The 23,643-nt window shown below is 42.0% G+C and overlaps 1 protein-coding gene across 1 annotated transcript in view; it reads left to right on the forward strand.

Annotated features, from left to right (window-relative positions):
- The window catches only part of LOC115356575 (NACHT, LRR and PYD domains-containing protein 12-like), an 82,985-nt gene that overhangs the window by 30,262 nt on the left and 29,080 nt on the right, over positions 1-23,643 (forward strand). The window contains exon 4 of the mRNA XM_030047789.1: positions 6,094-6,267. Coding sequence (XP_029903649.1) covers positions 6,094-6,267 — 174 coding nt within the window. The remainder of the gene's footprint in view (positions 1-6,093; positions 6,268-23,643) is intronic.

Raw genomic sequence — 23,643 nt, forward strand, 5'->3', positions numbered from 1 at the left:
GGTGATTAGAAGCTCAGTGCTGGAGCCTGGGACTCGGCTGGGCGGAGCAGCTCCCTGTTTCCTCCAAAACAGACACTCACACACACACACACACACACACACACACACTTAGGTCTGCCGCAGGAGAGTCAGCAGCGTCTTCTCTCTCTGTGTTTCCTCTCCAGGTGAAGCTGAAAGTCTCTTGGATTTGATGTGGATGTGACTCAGCAGGTAAAGAGCCGACCAGGGATCATTAGAGATGTTTGATGAACAGGCTCCTACATTGTGTTTCAGAGCTGGACGACTGAGAGCAGACTGGGACCACAAGGAGCTGGAAAGTCTTTCTAAACCTGATTTCTGTGTTTCCATATCTTATATATTCACTGTGTCATAACATTGATGTCTGACATTGACAAGAAAATCAGCTTTGTCTCAAATGTCTAAAATGTATTTTTTTCTGTTTAGTGACGTCAATGTAAGGTCGATTGTGAACTGAACTCATTTGATTGGTGAAAATGCAGGAAACAACCAGTCTGACAGCCTGGATCAACTTGACTGAAGCTGCTCAGTGGGTTTGATGTAAAGGGCGGCTGCTCTGAGTGTTACGTCCACTCTGTATATGTGACATGGTGCTGACAGGAAGACAGCACACATCCTGTCATGGAAAGCTTGTTGTCATCAATCAGCCGCTGTGTTTGTGTCAAGGTGTTGGCTCTGCTATGGAACCGGCTGAGAAGAGAGAGAGGAGGTTCCCCGCCTCTAGAACCACTCTGTCTGGAGAACATGACAGCCAGACCAAAGCTCAGAGGTAAGACGAGGATCTCTGACTGTCCATGACTGTTCTCCATCTCAGAGCTCAGCAGGCAAATCAGCACAGCAACATTATTCACAGGAAAAGCTCTGTGTGTGTTGTGTTGAAGGACTGAACCTGAACCTGAACCTGGACCTGGACCTGAGCCCAACTGTGTGTCCATCAAGAGTGACTGGTCTCTGATTGATTGATTTGACTTCAAAGATGGACACCACTCTATTAATCAAAGTTAATTATTTAATACTGATAAGAAGAATAAAAAACAGATGGGATCATTGTTCACAGTCAGTCATGAGATATAGATTTGGTTCAGCTCCCATTCTTGACTGAGTTTCAAGGTCCAGCTCGAATTTAATTTTATAGCCCTTAATTTCTGATAAAGTCTCAAAGGACTTTACAGGCTCACGATTTGTTGAAAACAAAACTGACAAAAACAAATAAATCTGTACATTTTAAGACAAACACGCATCTGAAAATAAGTGAGCAACATTTTAGAATTATTGGGAAAGTAAAATTACTGTTTTTTTTTAAGATACAGATCTCTTCACTTTTCTATCAGGATGCAGCAGGAACCTGAACCTGAACCTGAACCTGAGCCCAGCTGTGTGTCCATGAGGAGTGAGGTATCTATGGATGAACCTATTGTCTTCAAAGACGGACGGCACTCTGTGGATCATGGGTAATGATTTCAAACTGACGATAAAACAGATGGTTTTTCTGTTATCAGATTATCAACATATTTATTTATTTATTCACACATCTTCATCACCAAGAAATATATTGACATTTTTCAGTACACAACGGTCTGATGTGTGAAAGGGTCACCCCAAAGGAAGCTATTTAAAGCTTCTAAGAGGGGACCCAATTTCTCACAAATACAGTGGTGACAGACAGGACACTGGCCAAATATTCATGGTCGTAATAATGTACAGATAGACATACAACAGACAATACCAGCATTTCAAATCTGTCAGTAGTCCATAGGTAATGGAAAGAAATAAGAATATAAGTAGAATACAACTAAAACAGAGTTGGTGGCCCAATTTCAGTTCAGTAGTGTGAGGTATCTTGATCTGTATATACATGTATATTCTCAAGTAAATGCTCAGTAAATGCTCACATTGGAAGAGAATATGGTACATATTAAGAGGCAACAATTAGGGCTGTATCACAAACTTCTGATTTTATGTATGTATGTATGTATGTATGTATGTATGTATTTATTTATTTTATTTTATAGACATGTGTTTATTCATATGGGTTGAAAAGAAATGGTATCTAAATACTGATCAACTCATCCATAAACAAGAATCTTCATATAAACAGTAATTAATCATATGTAGATAGGAGTTGGTTTTTTAATTTTTTTTCTTAAAGGTGGAGACAGGATGCAAAATTATTACTTAAGCATCAAGCTCATTCCAAATCTGCAGTACTCTGCACACGATACTGAACCTGGTGAGTTTTACCCCTGGGAGTAGGTGTTTTTCAAGGCAGATTGGGATGATATCATATAATTTATGATTTAGTTTATGGATTGGATTGGATTGGAAACAGACATACGTAGCCTACATGTAAACCATAACTCTTACTCTCGTGGATTGCATCATGACAGATGGGCAGGGAGTTAATATATATATATATATATATATATATATATATATAAAACAATATACAGTTAAAAGACATATTATACAAACTGTGCAATGGCAACAATGCCTATAACTTATTTAAAAACCCAACAGCTGATGGGGCAAATGACCTCAGGTATCTGTTTGATTTGGCCCTCCTGACATAAGCAAATCTCCTCCCCGTCGACAGGAGTCTAACCTCTGCCTGCAGGGGGTGCTGATGGTCCTCCAGGATGGCCTTTGCCTTCTGAGTGGCTCCCACTTGAAAAACGTGATTATGATCATTCAAGTCTATACCAACAATCTTCCTGAAAAGTTTAACAATGTTTCCCAGCTTATTTTTGTTAGCAATGCTAAGGTTGCCAAACCAATAGATCATTACAAAGGTCAAAATGGACTCAATAAAAGATGAATAAAATATTGAGTAATATATGTGTGTAAATATATGAGCAATCTGGTACATCATACAAGCATTCTGGAGGTGATTGTACTCTGAAAGCCTCAAAAGAATATAATGGCAGAAAATCGCTCTGGTAGGAGAATTAAACTCAGACGACAATAAGGCACGTATGACTTTCTTTTGGAGAATCTGTAGCTTTTTTAAGTAAGTTGGAAATGTATTGCACCATATGACATTACAATAATATACATGAGGCTCAAATAAGGTTTTGAAAAGGGCAAGAACTGCAGGAAGTGGGAGAAATGTCTCAACTTTAAAAATAAACCAACATACTGTATTTAGAAAATTTTCCCATTAGATCATCAATATGACATTTGAAGTTAAGAAATTAATCAATGAGGATCCCCAGGAATGTTGTGGAGCTGACTCTTACAATATCCAGATTCACAGTCATGCGATACAGAATTGGTTCCAACCTTCAGACTCTGCTGAATGAGTCTCCTGTGTGTGTGTGTGTGTGTGTGTGTGTGTGTGTGTGTGTGTGTGTGTGTGTGTGTGTGTGTGTGTGTGTGTGTGTGTCCTCCACAGAGTCCACCAGCAGAGCTCAGAGGTTCCCAGTGCTCAGTCTGCCCAGCAGCATCAAACAGACCTGGCCTCCATATTTATGGTGTGTAAATGTACAACAACATACCAACTGAAAAACAACCATTCTGCTCAGAATCGTCTCCGTGCTGCTCTCTTTACATCTTTCAGCCTCTTTGACCTGGACTTGATTTGGTGTTTTGTGTCCAGATTTTAATGTGGAAGTCTGATTCTTTTATTTTTCTGTTGCAGCTGCTGGAGGAGAACATGGTCACCTTTGTGAAGAAGGAGCTGAAAAACCTCCAGAGGTCTCTGAGTCCAGATTACCCAGAATGCTTAGAGAGGCAGAGGGAGGATGAGGAGGTGTTGGACGGTGAGGAGGAAGAGCAGAAGAGGAGCAGCAGAGAGGCTTTTCTGCAGATCACACTGCACTTCCTGAGGAGAATGAAGCAGGAGGAGCTGGCTGAGCGTCTGCAGAGCAGTAAGTGGTGACGCTAATGTTTAAGTGTTGTCAAAGTAACTCTTGGATCAATAAGGATGGACAGAGCTGCTAGCTCCTCCTAAAAGTTTCAGGGACTACGGTTTGACTACCACCCGCTGAGCAGGGCCCAAATTACGTTTCAGGAATTTTACCTGGACCTACATTTTTGTCGTGGAAATGATTCAAGAACCTGTGGAACAGGGTTCACAACACATCCCACTAACTTCTTTCTGTCAAAAAAGGCCAACAGAATCATTTTCAATGAAATATTCATATTTCTCACATTTATTACAAAATTAAAATTTAATACCACATCCACTTATTGATGTTATTTGTTTGTTCACTCAGGAACTCTCTCAGGGTGCCAATGTGAACTCAGATCTAACCTGAAGAAGAAGTTTGAGAGTGTGTTTGAGGCGATTGCTAAAGCAGGAAACCCAACACCTCTGAATCAGATCTACACAGAGCTGTACATCACAGAGGGAGAGAGTGGAGAGCTCAATGAGGAACATGAGGTCAGACAGATTGAAACAGCATCCAGGAAACCAGCCAGACCAGAAACATCAATCAAATGTGAAGACATCTTTAAACCTTTACCTGGAAGACATCAACCAATCAGAACAGTGATGACAAAGGGAGTGGCTGGCATTGGGAAAACAGTCTTAACACAGAAGTTCACTCTGGACTGGGCTGAACACAAAGCCAACCAGCATGTCCACTTCACATTTCCATTCACTTTCAGAGAGCTGAATCTACTGAGAGGGAAAAAGTTGAGCTTGGTGGAACTTCTTCATCACTTCTTCACTGAGACCAAAGAAGCAGGAATCAGCAGGTTTGAGCAGTTCCAGGTTGTGTTGATCTTTGACGGTCTGGATGAGTGTCGACTTCCTCTGGACTTCAAGAACAACCAGATCCTGACTGATGTTACAGAGTCCACCTCAGTGGACGTTCTGCTGACAAACCTCATCAAGGGGAACCTTCTTCCCTCTGCTCGCCTCTGGATAACTGCACGACCCGCAGCAGCCAATGAGATCCCTCCTGAGTGTGTTGACATGGTGACAGAGGTGAGAGGCTTCACTGACCCACGGAAGGAGGAATACTTCAGGAAGAGATTCAGAGATGAGAAGCAGGCCAGCAGAATCATCTCCCACATCAAGACATCACGAAGCCTCCACATCATGTGCCACATCCCAGTCTTCTGCTGGATCACTGCTACAGTTCTGGAGGACGTGTTGAAAACCAGTGAGGGAGGAGACCTGCCCAAGACCCTGACTGAGATGTACATCCACTTCTTGGTGGTTCAGTCCAAAGTGCAGAACGTCAAGTATCATGGGAAAACTGAGACAGATCCACACTGGACTCCAGAGACCAGGGAGATGATCCTGTCTCTGGGAAAACTTGCTTTTGAGCAGCTGGAGAAAGGCAACCTGATCTTCTATGAAGCAAACCTGGCAGAGTGTGGCATTGATATCAGAGCAGCCTCAGTGTACTCAGGAGTGTTCACACAGATCTTTAAAGAGGAGCGTGGGCTGTACCAGGACAAGATTTTCTGCTTCGTCCATCTGAGCGTTCAGGAGTTTCTGGCTGCTGTTCATGTCTTTGTGACATTCATCAACTCTGGAGTCAATCTACTGTCAGAGGAACAATCAACCTCCCAACTAAAACACCTCTACCAGAGTGCTGTGGACAAGGCCTTACAGAGTCCAAATGGACACCTGGACTTGTTCCTGCGCTTCCTCCTGGGTCTTTCACTGTCGACCAATCAGACTCTCCTACAAGGCCTGCTGACACAGACAGGAAGTAGCTCTCAGACCAATCAGGAAACAGTCCAGTTCATCAAGGAGAAGATCAGGGACAGTCCCTCTCCAGAGAGAAGCATCAACCTGTTCCACTGTCTGAATGAGCTGAATGACCATTCTCTAGTGGAGGAGATCCAACAGTACCTGAGGTCAGGACGTCTCTCCACAGACAAACTGTCTCCTGCTCAGTGGTCAGCTCTGGTCTTCATCTTACTGTCATCGGAAGAAGATCTGGAGGTGTTTGACCTGAAGAAATACTCTGCTTCAGAGGAGGCTCTTCTGGGGCTGCTGCCACTGGTCAAAGCCTCCAAGAAATCTGTGTAGGTTCATCGATAACTGGACATATTTCACGCATAACATATTGTTCTCTCCACAAGACAAAAGCAGTTTGATATATTTTTCATCTTCAGGCTGAGTGGCTGTAATCTGTCAGAGAGAAGCTGTGCAGCTCTGGCCTCAGTGCTCAGCTCTCAGTCCTCTAGTCTGAGAGAGCTGGACCTGAGTAACAACCAGCTGCAGGATTCAGGAGTGAAGCTGCTCTCTGCTGGACTGGAGAGTCCACACTGCAGACTGGAGGCTCTCAGGTAATATCCATTTACAGTGATTGACTGATTTGTCACATTTACAATTAAGGTCCATTCACTCAAAGCAGTTTCTCTAAGCTCAGTGATCCTGAATGTAAGACCTTGTAAGATCCATATCAGGATCATCTGTTCTGTGTTTTTGTCTTCATGCCTTCTTGCCCTGCTGTGAAACAGAGGCCTGTATGTCACCATGTTGGTCGATCAGCAGTTAGGTCAAGAGCAGCAAATCTCCAAAGCTTCGGGGCGGATCACCATGAAACTTGGTGACAGCATTCATGTTGTCTAGAACATTAAATATCCCGGTTCAGGTGACCCTATGACCTTTTCTCTAGTATCACCAGCAGGAAAATTCTTCCCAAGGATTCTGCATTGACTTTCTTAATTTCTGCTGTGTTGTGGTCATTTGCACCTTTGAATAACAAATATATATTGCTCTTTTGAATCTCGTTTTAAATGCAGCTTCATGTCACTGATCAGATTCCTCACCTGTGTAGGTTTTTGTGAAAACACAAAGCAGATGATGTGGTGGACTGATTGTGTTTGTGATGGTGTGCAGGCTGTCAGGCTGTCTGCTCACACAGGAAGGCTGTGCTTCTCTGGCCTCAGCTCTGAGCTCCAACCCCTCCCATCTGAGAGAGCTGGACCTGAGCTACAATCATCCAGGAGACTCAGGAGTGAAGCTGCTCTCTGCTGGACTGGAGGATCCAACCTGGAGACTGGAGGCTCTCAGGTATGGAGAGACACACACAATGTCTTACAGAGGGCTGAGGAATATTGTTTCATGTTGAATGGTGGATATGAGTGACGTGGTCTGCTAAATCCTTCATAGGGAAGGTTATTTACTGCTCATGTTTCCATCCTCAAAGAGAATCTGCTGCTCTGACTCTGTTTCTTCCTCCAGGGTGGACCATGGTGGAGAGCAGTGGTTGAAACCAGGTCTGAGGAAGTGTAAGTGTGGATTTAGTTTGACTCCTGAACACAAAGCAGCAAACATTCAGCTGTTTAGATGCTGCAGCTGCAGGTTCTGCTGCTTGTTCTCAGCTGCTTTTATATGTTGAACCAAACAAAATCACATTTGATGCTCTTCCACAAAGACAGTCATAGTTCCTTTAATATTTAAGTATTTTACAAATTAATTTTTACACATTCAGTAAAAACAGTTAACACACTCACCTAAAGCCTTCATCATTTGTATAAACTACCTCTCCATTTTCATAGTTTTTACAGATATTAAAACAACAACTCAACTCAGTTGAGTTGTTGTTGTTAGATCCAAGGTCTTGGAAGAGTTTACTGTTAAAAACGTTCCTAATTTTTCAAAAATTAAAGGACCTATTAACTAATAGTTCAATAATGGTGGTTTTTTTTTTTGTATTATTTTATAATAACTATTAAATGACTTAATCCACATATAAATGGCTCTTACAGTTGTAAAGTGAATTTCCACAGCAGTTTGTGACGTCCATTCATTCAGATCCTGCTGTGAATGAAGAGGACGGCTGACACAATGTGTCATCATCAAAGTGTTAACAAATCAATAATCAATAGATCAGCAGATAATAACCACAGAAGGTCTGTTGTGTCTTGTTCTCTCCATCAGATTCCTGTGAACTCAAACTGGACACAAACACAGCAAACAGACACCTCGTCCTGTCTGAGAACAACAGGAAGGCAACACGGGTGAGAGAGGAGCAGCCATATCCTGATCACCCAGAGAGGTTTGACTTCTGGAAACAGATCCTGTGTAGAGATGGTCTGACTGGTCGCTGCTACTGGGAGGTTGAGTGGGAAGGATGGGTTTCTATGGCAGTGACTTACAGAGGAATCAGCAGGAGAGGAAACAGTGATGACTGTGGGCTTGGCAGGAATGACAAGTCCTGGACTCTGGCCTGCCATGAGGGTGGTTTCATTGCCAGACACAATAACAGTGGAACTGACATCCCTGTCCCCTCCTCCTCTAACAGAGTGGCAGTGTATCTGGACTGGCCTGCTGGCTCTCTGTCCTTCTACAGCGTCTCCTCTGACACACTGATCCACCTCCACACCTTCAAGAGCACCTTCACTGAGCCTTTGTACTTTGGGTTTGACCTCTGGGAATATGACTCCTCAGTGTCTCTGTGTGAGTTTGAGGAGTGAGAGATATGTCCTGTGTGGAGAAACACTCACTCACTCACTCACTCACTCACTCACTCACTCACTCACTCACTCACATACACACACATCATGTCATGTTTTCATGGTCACATGCAGGGAAATGGTGTCCTGTTGGCAGCAGCATCACCTGAGCCTCCACCATGTGATTTATCTGCTGCTCCTTGTGGCCTGGTACATGTCGCTGAAACATCTACAAAGTTCAAACAGTGAAGCAGTGAACACAAAAGTAGCGTCTGTAGGAATGACAGGAAGATCCAGTAGCTGTCCACCTCAGTGACTCCAGTCATATTTCTAGTCTAGGTTTCATTGGCATAGAACAGGTCAGTCTGCCACCTAGAGGCCAAAATCATGAACTGCCTCTAAAAAGAGGTGAAGTGTACTGGATACACACCTTAAAAACTCTGTTCCCACATGAACGTAATGATGAATTAGTTCTCAATGTGAGGCTCTGGTTTTCTTCTTTCACTGAATTGTGTTCAGTCTCTGCCACTTTGACTCTCAATGTTTATATTCATAATTCTAGGATCTTTATATAGAAGCTGAGCCTGCTGTTTTTTACATGATGCTTATAATTGATGACTTCACAGGTTCTGTTCCATGAGGGTTTGTAGTTTGATCATTGATCATTCTGAGATGTTTGTTTTATATTTTAATGCTATATATTATTGATACATATATTTGACTGTGTATTCCGTTAATACTGTTAAATGCTGTTAATAAACCTCTGTGGTGCTTCAGATTTCTTTGGCAGGTGACTGTGCCCTGTATAAGAACGTGTCAGTCACCTGCTGTTCACACCTGAGGAAGATCCTGAGTAGACTGTAACGTCGTCCTGTTTAATAAAGTTTTAGCTTCAAGTTTGAGACGGTGTGTGGGATTATCTTTATGATTTCTACGTGCCTTCTCTCTGACACACTGCAAAGCTGGTTTACAAGTGCAAAGAAGTATTTTCTGATTCTGTCCAGGTGAATGAAATCCTTCTCTAATGTCTTCGGAGCGACCCACCTGAAGATCTCTGACCAGCACAATAGATCACTTATTAAATCACTGCCTACAGGTTAATTATAGAAAATCCTTTAGTGTCTCTCATCCACTTTTGTTTTTAGACATTTTATTGTAACTGTTTTTCATGAAGTCAACAAAAATGATCATGTAAAATGCAGAGCAATCAATCAGTTTGATTAACGTGCTGAATCACCGTGCAGCATGGTCCCAATACACTTTACAACTGAAAAGAAAACATCGGACAAAACATACAGCAAGCAAATAAAAGAATAATTAAAAGAAACCAACAGCAGAGTTAGAGGGATGTTAAAGAGGCGTTGGACCCGACTAAGTTCTTGGGTATACGCTGCACTGAAGTGAATAAAGGCAGATTTTCAGTCTTGATGTGGAGATTTGAACTGAACCTGCTTCCTTAACATGTAATGGGAGGCCACTGCAGAGAAAAGGGGCTCAGTGGTCAAATTCTCTGCAGCCGACTGATTTTTTGTTGACTGAAGGAACGACCAGGAGGCCAACATCGATAGAGCAAAGAGGGCGGTATGGTGTGATTAGCTCAGATAGGTGAGGTGGTGCAAGTCCATGCAAGACCTTCAAAGTTCAAAGAAGAACCTTAAAGTTAGCTCAATAGCTGCATCTTCTAAAAATGCAGCAGAACATCCCAGAAATCACTCAGAAAAACCCTTGGGCTACAGACAGCACACATGTAATTAACGAGCCGACTTCCATGCCTGACCATGTGGCCTTTTTGTACAAATTATACCAAAGATGACAACATGCAACAATTTCAACACTACAGCTGCAGGCAAACATGGAAAAAACAAGCCTGCCCTTCTCATAGATTATTAGTCGAGGCTGGTTTGTGCTGTTTATGTGTGTTAGATGTGGGATAGTAATTGTGTTGTAAAGTTTTAACTGTTCCTGAGAAGGCTATGAAGTCAGGCTCTCTGTCCAACTCCAACATGTATAGTTCTAGCAAAATATGATATAAGTTGACAGAGAATGCGTAGAATTACAAGATTAGCTGAACTGGTTGTTGAGGCAGCTGTACTGAATCAGTTTTATATTAACAGAGTGTATTGCAACGAGATTAAATTATGTGTGCCTGGAGGATTACAAAATGCAAAAACTTAATTTGGAAACAGAGGTGAATGTGTCAGGAGGTGAAGAGCAACAAGAGAGTTTGAACCTTGCCACGACCACAGACGGCTTTCTGAAGTGCACCACTTCTGTCAGCATTTCTGTCCAACTTGACGTTGTGACAGCAGCTCCAGACCAAGTCAAGCATCTCCTGCATTTAGTCCTCCTCCTTCACACAACACATCTTTCCTCCATAGAGTTAGTTCCCACTATGTGAGGAACCATGGATGGGAGGGGCTCATTCAGGACCTTGCTTGTCAAATTAAACTGGACTCTATGATTATTGTTATGAGAAACACAGTGAAGCAACTTATTTTGTAATGAGAAAATGAGAAAATGTCTGGAATGAGAAGAAAGTGTAGATTTGAAATCCATCTCCAACTCCCAGGTGAGAGGCGTGTAGTTCAGGTTTATATTGTCTGGACTGATGGAAAGGACTGAGAGAAGTTTCCTTCATGTCCACTTGGTGTAGCTCCTGCACCGTAAAGAGAACCGGAAAGTGAAAGCAGAGCCTCGTCCTGCTCTGAATCCGCCGTGCCGCTCCCTCTGTGCTCAAAGTGCAGATTGTCCAGTTGACTCCAAAGTGTCCTGTGTTAGCAGCCGCTGTGTGGAAACAGGAAGTTGACTCTTTTTAATGGGAGTTGTGTGAAAGTGCTCAGCAGTCAGAAAGTGAACAGGAGAGCAGAGCAGAGACTGTGAAGCAGCTGGACTCCACTGGACTCCCCGCTCTCACTGCAGGTGAGGACAGGCCGCTCGGGGTGTGTGTGTGTGTGTGTGTGTGTGTGTGTGTGTGTGTGTGTGTGTGTGTGTGTGTGTGTGTGTGTGTGTGTGTGTGTGTGTGTGTGAACCTCTCCTGGTTGCTGTGGCTCAAAACCTTTGAAAGACGTTTGTTTTGTCAACTTTCGCTCTCTCTGTTCACTCTCTCTCTCTCGCCTGTCCAGACGGTAACCCTAGATTTGCGAAACTCCCGCTGTTCATCAAACTGTCGAGATGCCATTAATTTTAGAGCAGAGAAAAGCGTCGCTGTGCTGAATCAAGTGCGCATGTGTGAGAGTTTGGCAAATCTAGGGTTACCATCTCCACACGATCTTTGGACACTGACGTGTCCAAAGAAGTTAGTCATTCTCAGATCAGCAGTGTATACACACACACACACACACACACACACACACACACACACACACACACACACAGTGGACTGACGCAGTAAAGCAAAGCATGATGTCCGTGTTTCCACATTTTAATATTCATTGTGTCATAATTTTCAACATTGATGTCTGACACTGAAGACAAAATCAACTTTATCTGAAATGTTTAAAATGTGTTTTTCAGTGGTGAGAAAAGTCAGAGTCAGGTACATTGTGATCTGAACTCATTTCATCAGGAAAAATTTACACCAGCAGAGAAAAACATGATCACCTGTTGTTTCACCTGTTCTATTTTTTTTTTTTACACGACTATCACTACATCATCATCAGTTACATAAAACATATCTTTGACATTTAATTTGAAAAAATGTACACAAAAATCAGAAAATATATAAAATAATTGCTAGGAAATCAGTAACAATTATAAGGCTGCAGTTTATATATATTTTTTGGATGCACATGTAATATTAAATGACAAGAAGATGACAATTTACTCCTAGAAAATTAAGTGAAAGTGAATTTTGGTGAATCGGTGAAATGAGAGCTTTCTGCCTCTCAGTTGTTGTCAGTCCATGTGTGAAGAGTCCCAGAGGATTCAAAGTCCTCTGTAGATGAAGCTGCTCAGTGGGTTTGATGTAAAGGGCGGCTGCTCTGAGTGTTACGTCCACTCTGTATATGTGACATGGTGCTGACAGGAAGACAGCACACATCCTGTCATGGAAAGCTTGTTGTCATCAATCGGCCGCTGTGTTTGTGTCAAGGTGTTGGCTCTGCTATGGAACCGTCTGGGAAGAGAGAGAGGAGGTTCCCCGCCTCTAGAACCACTCTGTCTGGAGAACATGACAGCCAGACCAAAGCTCAGAGGTAAGACGAGGATCTCTGACTGTCCATGACTGTTCTCCATCTCAGAGCTCAGCAGGCAAATCAGCACAGCCGCATTATTCACAGGAAGAGCTCTGTATGTGTTGTGTTGAAGGCCTGAACCTGAACCTGAACCTGGACCTGGACCTGAACCTGGACCTGGACCTGAGTCCAGCTGTGTGTCCATGAAGAGCGAACAGTCTATGGATAAACATATTCACTTCAAACACAGACAGCGCTCTGTGGATGATGGGTAATTATTTCAAACTGATAATAAAACAGATGTTTTTTTCTGTCATCAAATTTGTTGTTTTTTTTTTTATCAAGTTTTACATCCCTTAATCTGTGATAATGTCTCTTTACAGGTTCACAATTTGTTGAAAACTAAACGGACAAAAAGAAAATAAATCTGTACAAGTTTTAGACAAATTTGCCTCTAAAAATAAGTAAGATATTATTATCTTAGCATTTTAACCTTGAGAAAGTAAAATTACAGAGGACTCAGATCCCTTCACTGTGTTCCTTATGTTTCTATCAGGATCCAGAAGGAGAGACCAGACTCCCCTGAGCCCAGTTGTCTGTCCATGAGGGACGATGCGTCTATACAGCGATTTGAGGACTTCAAAGACGGACAGCACTCTGTGGATCATGGGTAATTATTTCAAACTGATGATAAAACAGATGATTTTTTTCTGTTTTCAGATTCACAGTCATGAGATACAGAATTGGTTCCAACCTTCAGACTCTGTGGACTGAGTTTCCTGTGTGTATGTGTGTGTGTGTGTGTGTGTGTGTGTGTGTGTGTGTGTGTGTGTGTGTGTGTCCTCCACAGAGTCCACCAGCAGAGCTCAGAGGTTCCCAGTGTTCAGTCTGCCCAGCAGCATCAAACAGACCTTGCCTCCATATTTATGGTGTGTAAATGTACAACAACATACCAACTGAAAAACAACCATTCTGCTCAGAATCGTCTCCGTGCTTCTCTCTTTACATCTTTCAGCCTCTTTGACCTGGATTTGATTTGGTGTTTTGTGTCCAGATTTTAATGTGGAAGTCTGATTCTTTGATTTTTCTGTTGCAGCTGCTGGAGGAGAACATGATCACCTTTGTGAAGAAGCAGCTGAAAAACCTCCAGAGGTCTCTGAGTCCAGATTACCCAGAATGCTTAGAGAGGCAGAGGGAGGATGAGGAGGTGTTGGACGGTGAGGAGGAAGAGCAGAGGTGGAGCAGCAGAGAGGCTTTTCTGCAGATCACACTGCACTTCCTGAGGAGAATGAAGCAGGAGGAGCTGGCTGAGCGTCTGCAGAGCAGTAAGAGGCTTTCAACTCCTTTAAAGTGACAGTTCAGATTCCATGCAAGTCTCATGCATCCACCAAGTCTGGGTGGTTTCAGTTTCACGTTGAGCTCTTTTCAGTCAGCTGGATTACAAAATAGCAGAACTGTGTTCTGCTGCCACTGTGTCACCATGTAGTGGCGCTCTAGTTCCATATTCAACCTATGTGGGTCAGGTGCTGTAAAACTTCAATGAAAAGCCGCGTAATACAGCCAGTCAAATCAAAACAGTTCTGGTGAGTCAGGCTGTTTGACCTCTTTTAACCCCCCCACACATTTTGTGTGTGTGCGTGTGTGTGTGTGTGTGTGTTTTTTTTTTTTTTTTTTTTTTTTGGGGGGGGGGGGGGTATTTATTATTTATTCATTATTTATTTATTATTTATTTTTTTAGCAGACTCAGGTCCATAAATACACACATAAAACAGGACAGATTGTACGGAAAAGGCACATAATATTAAAAAGAAAAACACAGAAACTTATATGATATACAAACAGTTTAGCCAATGCACTCTCATTTTAGATTCATAGCGGCAAAAACTCACACTGGGATTTGAGAGAGGTACAATGATACTGTTCATAGATTCATCTAGCGTTGCATAAACTTAATCATTAGGTTTCTTAAAAGTGCCTTATATGTGCACACCCCTGTGTTAACAAACATTAGACTAGCACTCCCTCCCCTAGGGATCTTAAGGAGGATTCGCATACCATCATTGTAGGCGACTTGTGACTTCTGCATACTGAATTTTTTATAAAATACCCACAGATGGGCAGTGTATAGTGGTGTACAGTAAGCTTTAAACAAGGATACTTTGACTTGACTGGAGCAACAGCTAAATTTACGAGCAATTGTGTTAGCCTGAGCATATAACTTACAACACTGTCTGTATATGTCATCATCATCAGTCATACCATCAGTAATGAAATGACCAAGATATTTGATCTTTTTACAGACCTCAAGACTATTGTTGGATAGTTTCAACACAGGAAATTTTAGATGTCTGTCCTGCTTAGTTCTACATATTAGAACAGCACTCTTGCTGGCATTATATTTGATATCATATTGTAAACCATATTCAGTACATATATTAAGAAGCTACTGCAGCCCAGCACTACTTGGACTAAAGGTTAGATCATCTGCATACATAAGATAATTCACATGCATACCACCAATCATACAACCAGTGTTGCAGGCATTCAGTCTCATGGATAACTCATTTACATACAGATTGAATAAGACAGGGGACAAGATTCCTCCCTGCCTGACACCATTGGACACTCTAAGGTAAGGTAAGGTAAGGTAAGGTAAGGTAAGCTTTATTTATCCCGCATAGGGGAAACTGTTTTTACCCCCAGCAGAGACAGAAAAACAAACAAAAAACAGGACATGACATGATACACAACAAAAACAATAGGACAATAGAAACCAATGAGACGATCTAGAAGTAGGACATGAATTGTAAAGAGAGGACATGATAAGATAACACAGAAGCGTGCAAGATTTAAAAAAAAAAAAAAAAGAATAAATACTGAATAAATACCAAAGAAAGCTATGCAGCAATGCCAAATCTGAACCTAACAATGTTTGTTAAAATACCTGACAGCCGCAGGAACGAAAGACTTCCTAAAACGTTCAGTGGAGCACCGAGGCATCACAAGACGCTCACTAAAAGAGCTTCCGAGACCCATAAAAACATTGTGCAAAGGATGGTTTTCGTAGCACAGAATCAGTTTTAATTTAGACCTGGTTCTCTTTTCAACAATAGCCTCGAGAGACTCTGGGACGAGGCCGATAACTGATCCAGCCCTCTTGATCATCTTATTGATCCTATGTTTATCATCAACTGATATGCTGCCCCCCCAGCATAGTACAGCAAAGAAAAGGACGCTAGCCAGGATACTCTGATAAAAGATGTCCAAGAGCCTTGTGCTAACATTGACAGACCTGAGTTTCCTAAGAAAGAAGAGCCTGGACTGAGTCTTCTTCAGTGAGGCTTGGGTATTCTCTTTCCAGTTTAATTTATTGTCCAAGTACACACCAAGGTACTTATAGGACTCGACAATTTCAATCTGTTTGCCTTTAATCAACAGTGGGGGGGGCTCCACCTTGCTCTTTCTGAAGTCAATAATGAGTTCTTTAGTTTTTCCTACATTAAGCTTCAAAAAATTTGAGTCACGCCAGTTGACAAAAGAATGGACCTCGTTCCTGTAGGCCAGGTCGTTGCCTTTGTTGAGCAAGCCCACTAGGGCTGTGTCATCTGAAAACTTTTGTAGCAAGCAGGATGGCTGACTATGTCTATAGTCTGCAGTGTAAAGAGTAAATAAGAAAGGAGATAAAACTGTGCCCTGTGGCGCTCCAGTGTTTGTTAAGATAGTGTCAGAGATTTTGTTGTCAAGTCTGACAAACTGAGGTCGGGACAGAAGATAATCAAGAATCCAGGCAATTGTGCTGTTGTGCAATTTAAAATCAATCAATTTGTTAGCTAAAATCTAAATCTAATCTAATCTAAATCTAAAGGCGGCAGATATGCTATTTCCCCATTTGATGTGCATTTTCTGGTGGGCGTACCAATAAGCAAGAACCCTCATAATACACCTAGGCACTCCCCGTTGTTTCAGCTTAATAAACAGTTTTTTATGGTTTACTTGATCAAATGCTTTAGAGGCATTGATGAAACACATGAGAACAGTTGAATTTTTAGCCCTGTACAGGTTAACTATTTCCTTTAGTGCATATATACACGTCTGTGCCATGCCTTGGTTTCAAACCAAACTGATTATCACCGTAGGTAATGTACACACTCACTCTATCGAGCAGGATTCTTTCCATGACCTTAGACAATATGCTAGCTAATGCTATTGGCCTATAATTATCCAGGCAACTAACTTTTCCAGCATTGTCCTTAATGACTGGGATAAGCAAGATAGACAGCATTGAATCCAGTAGTATGCCATGGGTTATAAAGCCAGTGAAACTAAGCGCTAAAAGAGGAGCAAGCTTCAGACTAGCATATTTCAGATGCTCAGCAGTAATTAGGTCCATGCCACAAGCTTTGTTGTTTGGTAATTTCTGCATGGCATCATACACCTCATGTGACAGTATACTTAATGATTCATCTTTCATGTTAGAGTCTTCCACATATAAATCACTTTTTAAACAGTTAAAGAGGGAGCTATAATGTTGTCTCTAGTTCAGCAACATTGTGTTCCCCAGTGACACCTTCAACAGTACAAGTTTTATGATGCAAAACAATCTTTTTACCACGTTTCAGTCTGAATTTCGGCCACACCACAGCACTGAGACTGTACTTATCAAAGTCTTAAATGATATTCATCAGAATAATGACGCATGCAAATCCTCTGTCCTGGTATTACTAGATCTCAGTGCTGCATTTGATACAGTTGATCATAATATACTACTTAGCAGATTTGAAAAGTGGGTGGGACTCACCAGTAGGGATGGGCGGGGTTAACCGGGTACCCGACTAGCCGAGGGGAAAATTTGTTACTCGGTTACAAATTACTACTCGGTTATCCGCGGCATACAAAAGTGCCCAGTCTAGCTTAGGATCAAACTACATTTATACAACAGGTAGATCCGACCGAGCAATCTGATTGGTCAATCAGACGTTTAGAATGTGCTCAAATGAGCAATTGACTATGGCTAGCCGTGCTTAAATGAAAAAAAAAACCTCATCACTGAACATATTACTCCTCCCGCAATATTAGCTATTTCCTGAGTCTGTGTGGTTTCCATGGCAACGCAAAACGTTTCACTGAAACCCGCATCAAAAGCCGCTGTCAGCTTTGTTCGCCTGCATATTGGACCGTTTGGTTGTCAATTTTGATTTGTTTGGCGACCTAAGTTTGGATAAACGGCTGAGCGAGGAAGACAAGACAGAAGAGAAAAAGGAGAGATACGCGAGAGTGACGAGTGAAGAGCTGGATCAGCTGGAAAGGTCAGGAAATGAAGCCGGTACGGCCCGGTCAACGTCTTGGGCTGTCAAATGTCTACAAGACTACCTGACAAACACCGGGCAAACAGCGGATTTCTCACCTAAGGAAAGAAGAGCTAAACAAGATCCTCCGTGAATTTTATGGGGCTTTAATTTCTAGGCTATAATAGAGAATGAAATGCGGAGTCAGCACCACGGACAGTAGGCTACCTGTAAGATTTTCCACGGAGATGTGCGGCTATAACTTTTTTCTTGTTATTAATGTGCTAATGTAATCAGTTATTAATCAGCCTATTAATCGTTATTAATTTGTTTAGTCTTTATGAGTTGCCAAGACCATTGATTTAATTAATTTGTCAATTCGTTTGCATCTGTACACTGACGTGAACATTTAATAAATCGACACATCTGAGAAAACTGTCGTCTTTATTTCAGAGGTAAATTGATAACAGCCTGAAAAGGTAATTAGCAAAAGCCCCTGAAAGGTGGGGCTGAAATTATATAACTCTGTTCAGCCTTAATGTGACTGCTTACTGTTACTTTTGCTGCTTAGCCACATTAATCGGAGCTGACGTTAAATTGGAGTAACGCAGCCCCAGCTGAAATAAAACATCGGCCGGTGAGTTTATGAAAAGACAGATGTTTGTTGTGGTGCTGACACTGGAAAGCAGTAGCCTGTATTTAAATATAAGTTGGTTGTACACTGTAAGAAATTTACTGTGATTTTTACAGTAAATTACTGGCAGCAATTGGCCAGCAAGTTGCTGTAATTATTATTTACAGTAGAGGTATTGTACTTCTATTTACAGTATTTAAAATAAATACTGTAAAACAAATCACAATTAAATACTGTGATTTCACTTCTATTTACAGTATTTAAAGTAAATACTTTAAAACAAATCACAATTAAATACTGTGATTTCACTTCTATTTACAGTATTTAAAGTAAATACTGTAAAACAAATCACAATTAAATACTGTGATTTCACAGTAATAGTCTATTTACTGTAGAAAGAATATCAATGAAATACTGTGATTACAATCATATTTACAGTACTGGTGTGTTTACTGTTGAATGAATATCAATGAAATACTATGACTACAATCGTATTTACAGTAATGGTGTATTTATCTGTAAAATAAACCCCTATTAAATGCTGATTCTAACTGTATTCACAGTACTGTACAAATAAAAATAGTTAAGCAGTTATTTCTAATGGCATTGTATATGGCAATACAGTGCTATTAACAGTAGGTAACAGTTAATCTGTAAATTCAGTTTCTCGATTCAAATAATGTATCACCAATTCAATTCTTTATAGAGTGACCCATATTTAAAAAAGTTTCAATTACTTAACTACAGAAAACAAGAAAATTGTTCAAAATTATTTATTTAAAACATCTCATGAACAGGAACAGTTAAAGCCACAGTTGGTAACATTTGTCAGTTTGCACTATAACACATATGACAGGGGTCACCAATCATGTGCCATGGAGGGCCGAGAGGCTGCAGGTTTTCATTCCAACCAAGACCTCCACCAGGTGACTTCACTGATCACCTCACCTTGTATCAGAAAGGAGGAGCTAATCAGTGAAGTCACCTGGTGGAGGTCTTGGTTGGAATGAAAACCTGCAGCCTCTCGGCCCTCCATGGCACATGATTGGTGACCCCTGGTGTAAGTCAAACACATAAAAACTTTTGAAACGTGTCGACAGCAGCGAGAGTTTCAATGGCCTTGCTTGAGATCACAGCAAAGGCCTAAGAGCACAGCATCCCATCTGCAAGCAGCAGCACAAACAGGTACGACCTGTATGATTCTGCTTGCTCCAAATATTCCACCATGTTGGTTCCGACCTATGATGAGAAATAAAAGAAAAAAGGTAAGTATTTGTACCGGTGCAGAGCAATTGTCATCAACTCTCTACTGAAGCTCTTTCAACCCCTCCCACCACCATCAGCTGATTTAGTAGAGCTCTATAGGGAGAAGTGTGACACCCCTAAATTCAATGGCGTGTTCTTTAACAATTTAGTTAAAGGGCGTGGCCAGTCTTCTTATGTGTGGTCTATGGTTTATACATCCCATGTCACTATGGAGTAACAACTTACACCGAGTTACAACTTGCAAGAATAGTGCTTCATGAAATGAGTAACACTGCAACATTAATAATCAGTAAACATTCAGACACCCCTACAAAATGGCGTAATCACTATACAGTGCACTATATAGTGGTTAGGGAGTGATTTTGGACACAGGCTATATGCTCAGTATTGAGCAAGATAAACATTAACTCCCTGTTGAGATCATAGGAAAAAGATGATAGATGCTTATTTATTCCAACTGACTGTTTTATTTGAGGCTCGAACAACAGGTCAGCTTTCAGCAACAGGCCCAACACTCTCAAAATACGTATATGAAAATAGAAATTATGGCAAAATAAAAATGAATAAAATATATATAACAGGGACTGTGTGATCTTTTGGGGACAGTTCTGTCAGTGTGGAGGCCTGACTACCTTTGTGACCAGAGGCCTGTATCACTAAGCAAGCTTACCCTGCATTCCAATACCCATACTACCATACTATTTAGTAGGGAAAAAAAGAATTAGTATGTCCCAATGCATACTAAACTACATACTTTTTAAGGGCAGCTGCAGTACATACTAAAAGTAAAAAGTATAAGTATGCGATTTGGAACGCAGGGTTAGTTTTCCCTGGATTGCTCAGACATATCCGCCAGGTGATTTCACTGATTAGTCCCGCCTCTCTGTTTCGAGGTAGGGTGATCAGTGAAATCACCTGGTGGAGTTTTTGGTTGGAATGAAAACCTGCAGCCTCTTGGCCCTCCATGGCACGAGTTTGACACCTGTGGCCTACACTAATTGAGACCATGGTGATCAGGGATAACCGGTATCACGACGCTGGTTATCAACTCGCTCATTCGATCCAGGTTTGCCTCATCAAGAGCCATGAACGCGCACGTATAAGGGACGGGTACCGAGGCAACAGACCAATCACAAACATGAGTGACAAGGAAAAATGCACGGCGGAGGAGCAGCGTATTATACTGGAAAAGTATGAGGAGGAAAAACAACATTTACACACCAAATTGAACGCTGCGGCTGCCGCCAAGAGAAGGTAGAATGCTTGACAATGAACTGCCGACTGCATAAATGCGCATTTTGATTGAGCTTTGGCTCCGTTGAAAGACGAAGTCATTAAATTGATTTGCAATCCATAAAACATCTAGTTACTCTTTGCAGGGGTGTTTTAGATGCTAACACGGCACACAGCATTCCCACAGTATTTAGCATAACAGGTTTACAGTGAGCGTCCTCATTTAGCGTCTGCGCGCGACATCATTGAAATAGCTTACAGTTCCCGACAAAAAAATAAATCACCATTACACCAATGCTCTTTTGACAGGTCTATCATATATATTTCCCGTCAGTTTTGTCTCTTACCTCACGCTTCTTGACCGGCGGCAGGTAAAACCGGGGCGCTCACGCTTGTGCGACCTGGGAGCAGCTGCGTGTCGTGGTACTGATATGAGTTGTCTGATCGTCCTGTAACACTTTCTTTTATCACATTGGAGCTAGTGTTGAAGTCTTAAGTATGAGGTGCATCTACTTATGCGCCTTTGCGGCGCTTTGGACTCTTTTTAATCGGTTTGCCTGGGGACTGTATGCTGACAGCGGCGTGGCCGGCTACAGGATCACCTACAGCCGGGAGACACTGCTTGAACTGCGACCACGGACAGCAGGCAACATACTTCCGCCCATCCCCCACTCGCTTCGGAGGGACATCCAAACAGCAACAGGTGGAATATCATCCAAAAAGCACCGGAGGAAGAGGGGGAAGAGAGGAGGAGTTCAGCGCAGACTGAGGAAGCATGGGCTGGACAACCGACGCCGGCTTCCTCCGCTCCCGACTATCCTTCTCTCGAATGTCCAATCCATTCGGAATAAAATGGATGAGCTGGAAGCTTACGCTAGATGTAACCGTGAGTTTAGAGACACATGTCTACTGGCCTTTACAGAGACGTGGCTGAAAGCCTCGGACAACAACGAGGATCTACACATCAGCGGCTTTGGGCACCCTGTCCGGATGGACCGGTCGCCTCTCATTACAAACAAAACCTGCGGAGGTGGAGTTTGTTTTTATATTAATGAGAGGTACTGTAACACTGTCACAGTCCGGGAGGAGATATGCACCCCCGACCTGGAGCTTCTAACCATTTCACTACGGCCCTTCTACTTGCCAAGGGAGTTTCCCCAGCTCTTCTTCACTGTGGTTTACATACACCCACGGGCCAGCGTCTCAACAGCCACCCAGCTGATCGCGGACGTCACGAACAGGCTCGACGCTATCTCACCTGAGGCTCCTAAGTTTATCCTTGGAGATTTTAACCAGTGCCAGATTCACAAGACTCTGAAAAGGTATGAGCAATATGTCACCTGCACAACAACTTTAAAGAACTCCACAATTGACTTGTGCTATGGCTCTGTGCCTGGTGCTTTTAAGTCCGTGCCCAAGCCTCCATTTGGAGCGTCTTACCACAGCAGTGTCCAGCTGATACCGATCTACAAACCCATCTGTAAGAAACAAGTGCACACACTGAAAACAGTAGGATGCTGGACAGAGAGTAGCATTGACGCCTTGCAGGCATGCTTCGATTGTACAGATTGGGATGTCTTCTACAGCTCATGTGCGGACTTAAATGAACTGACATTAACTGTTTCCTCTTACATTTCCTTTTGTGTGGCCTCTAATATACCTTGTAAGGAAATAACTATATTTCCAAATAATAAACCTTGGGTCACCAAGGAACTTAAAAATGTCTTAAATATGAAGAAACGTATCTTCTATACAGGGAACATTCAGGAAAAGAAAGAAATTAACAGAATGGTCAGAAGTGAGATAAGGAAAGCTAAAATGGCGTACAGGGACAAAGTGGAACACAAATACACGAGCGGAGATCTGCGAGCAGCATGGAAAGGCATAAAGTCAATGTCCTCCATCTCTCAAGGAAATAGTCAAAGTGACGGAAACCCTATTATAATTGAGGGAATAAACATAATAGACCTCCCAAATGTTTTTAATAGCTTTTATTCTCGCTTTGAAAAATACAACTTTTCTGATAACATTTACCACCTCAGTGAGTCTCTTACCTCTGACTCTAACATTATCATCGAGCAGGATCATGTTAGAGATCTTTTAAAGCGGGTCAATATAAGGAAGGCCCCTGGTCCAGACCTCATTTGTGGACGCACACTTAGATATTGTGCTGATCAGCTCTGCAGTGTCCTCCATCATGTCTTTCAAATGTCGTTAGACTGCAGTCAAATTCCTAATATGTGGAAGTCTTCCACTGTTACTCCAATCCCGAAAATATCTAACCCTAAGCAACTAAATGATTTCAGGCCTGTCGCATTAACATCATTAATAATGAAAATCTTTGAGAGAATTGTTAAAGGGCTGGTCATGTCTTCTATAGAGGGACTTGATCCCTTACAATTTGCCTATCAGACAGGGAGAGGAGTAGAGGATGCAAAGCTCTTCATTCTTAATAGCCTCTATAAACATCTTGAGAAGCCACAAGCCCATGCCAGGCTTCTGTCTGCAGATTTTTCGTCTGCATTTAATACAATGCAGCCACACCTCTTAATAGAGAGGCTAGTGTCTAGGTTTGAATTGTCCCATCAGCTCGCATTATGGATCCTTGACTTTTTAACTGGTAGAGAGCAAAGAGTCTTAGTTAATGGCCGTCTCTCTGACCCTGTCGTCA

Source organism: Myripristis murdjan, chromosome 24 (genome assembly GCF_902150065.1).
Source record: "Myripristis murdjan chromosome 24, fMyrMur1.1, whole genome shotgun sequence".
Taxonomy (NCBI): domain Eukaryota; kingdom Metazoa; phylum Chordata; class Actinopteri; order Holocentriformes; family Holocentridae; genus Myripristis; species Myripristis murdjan.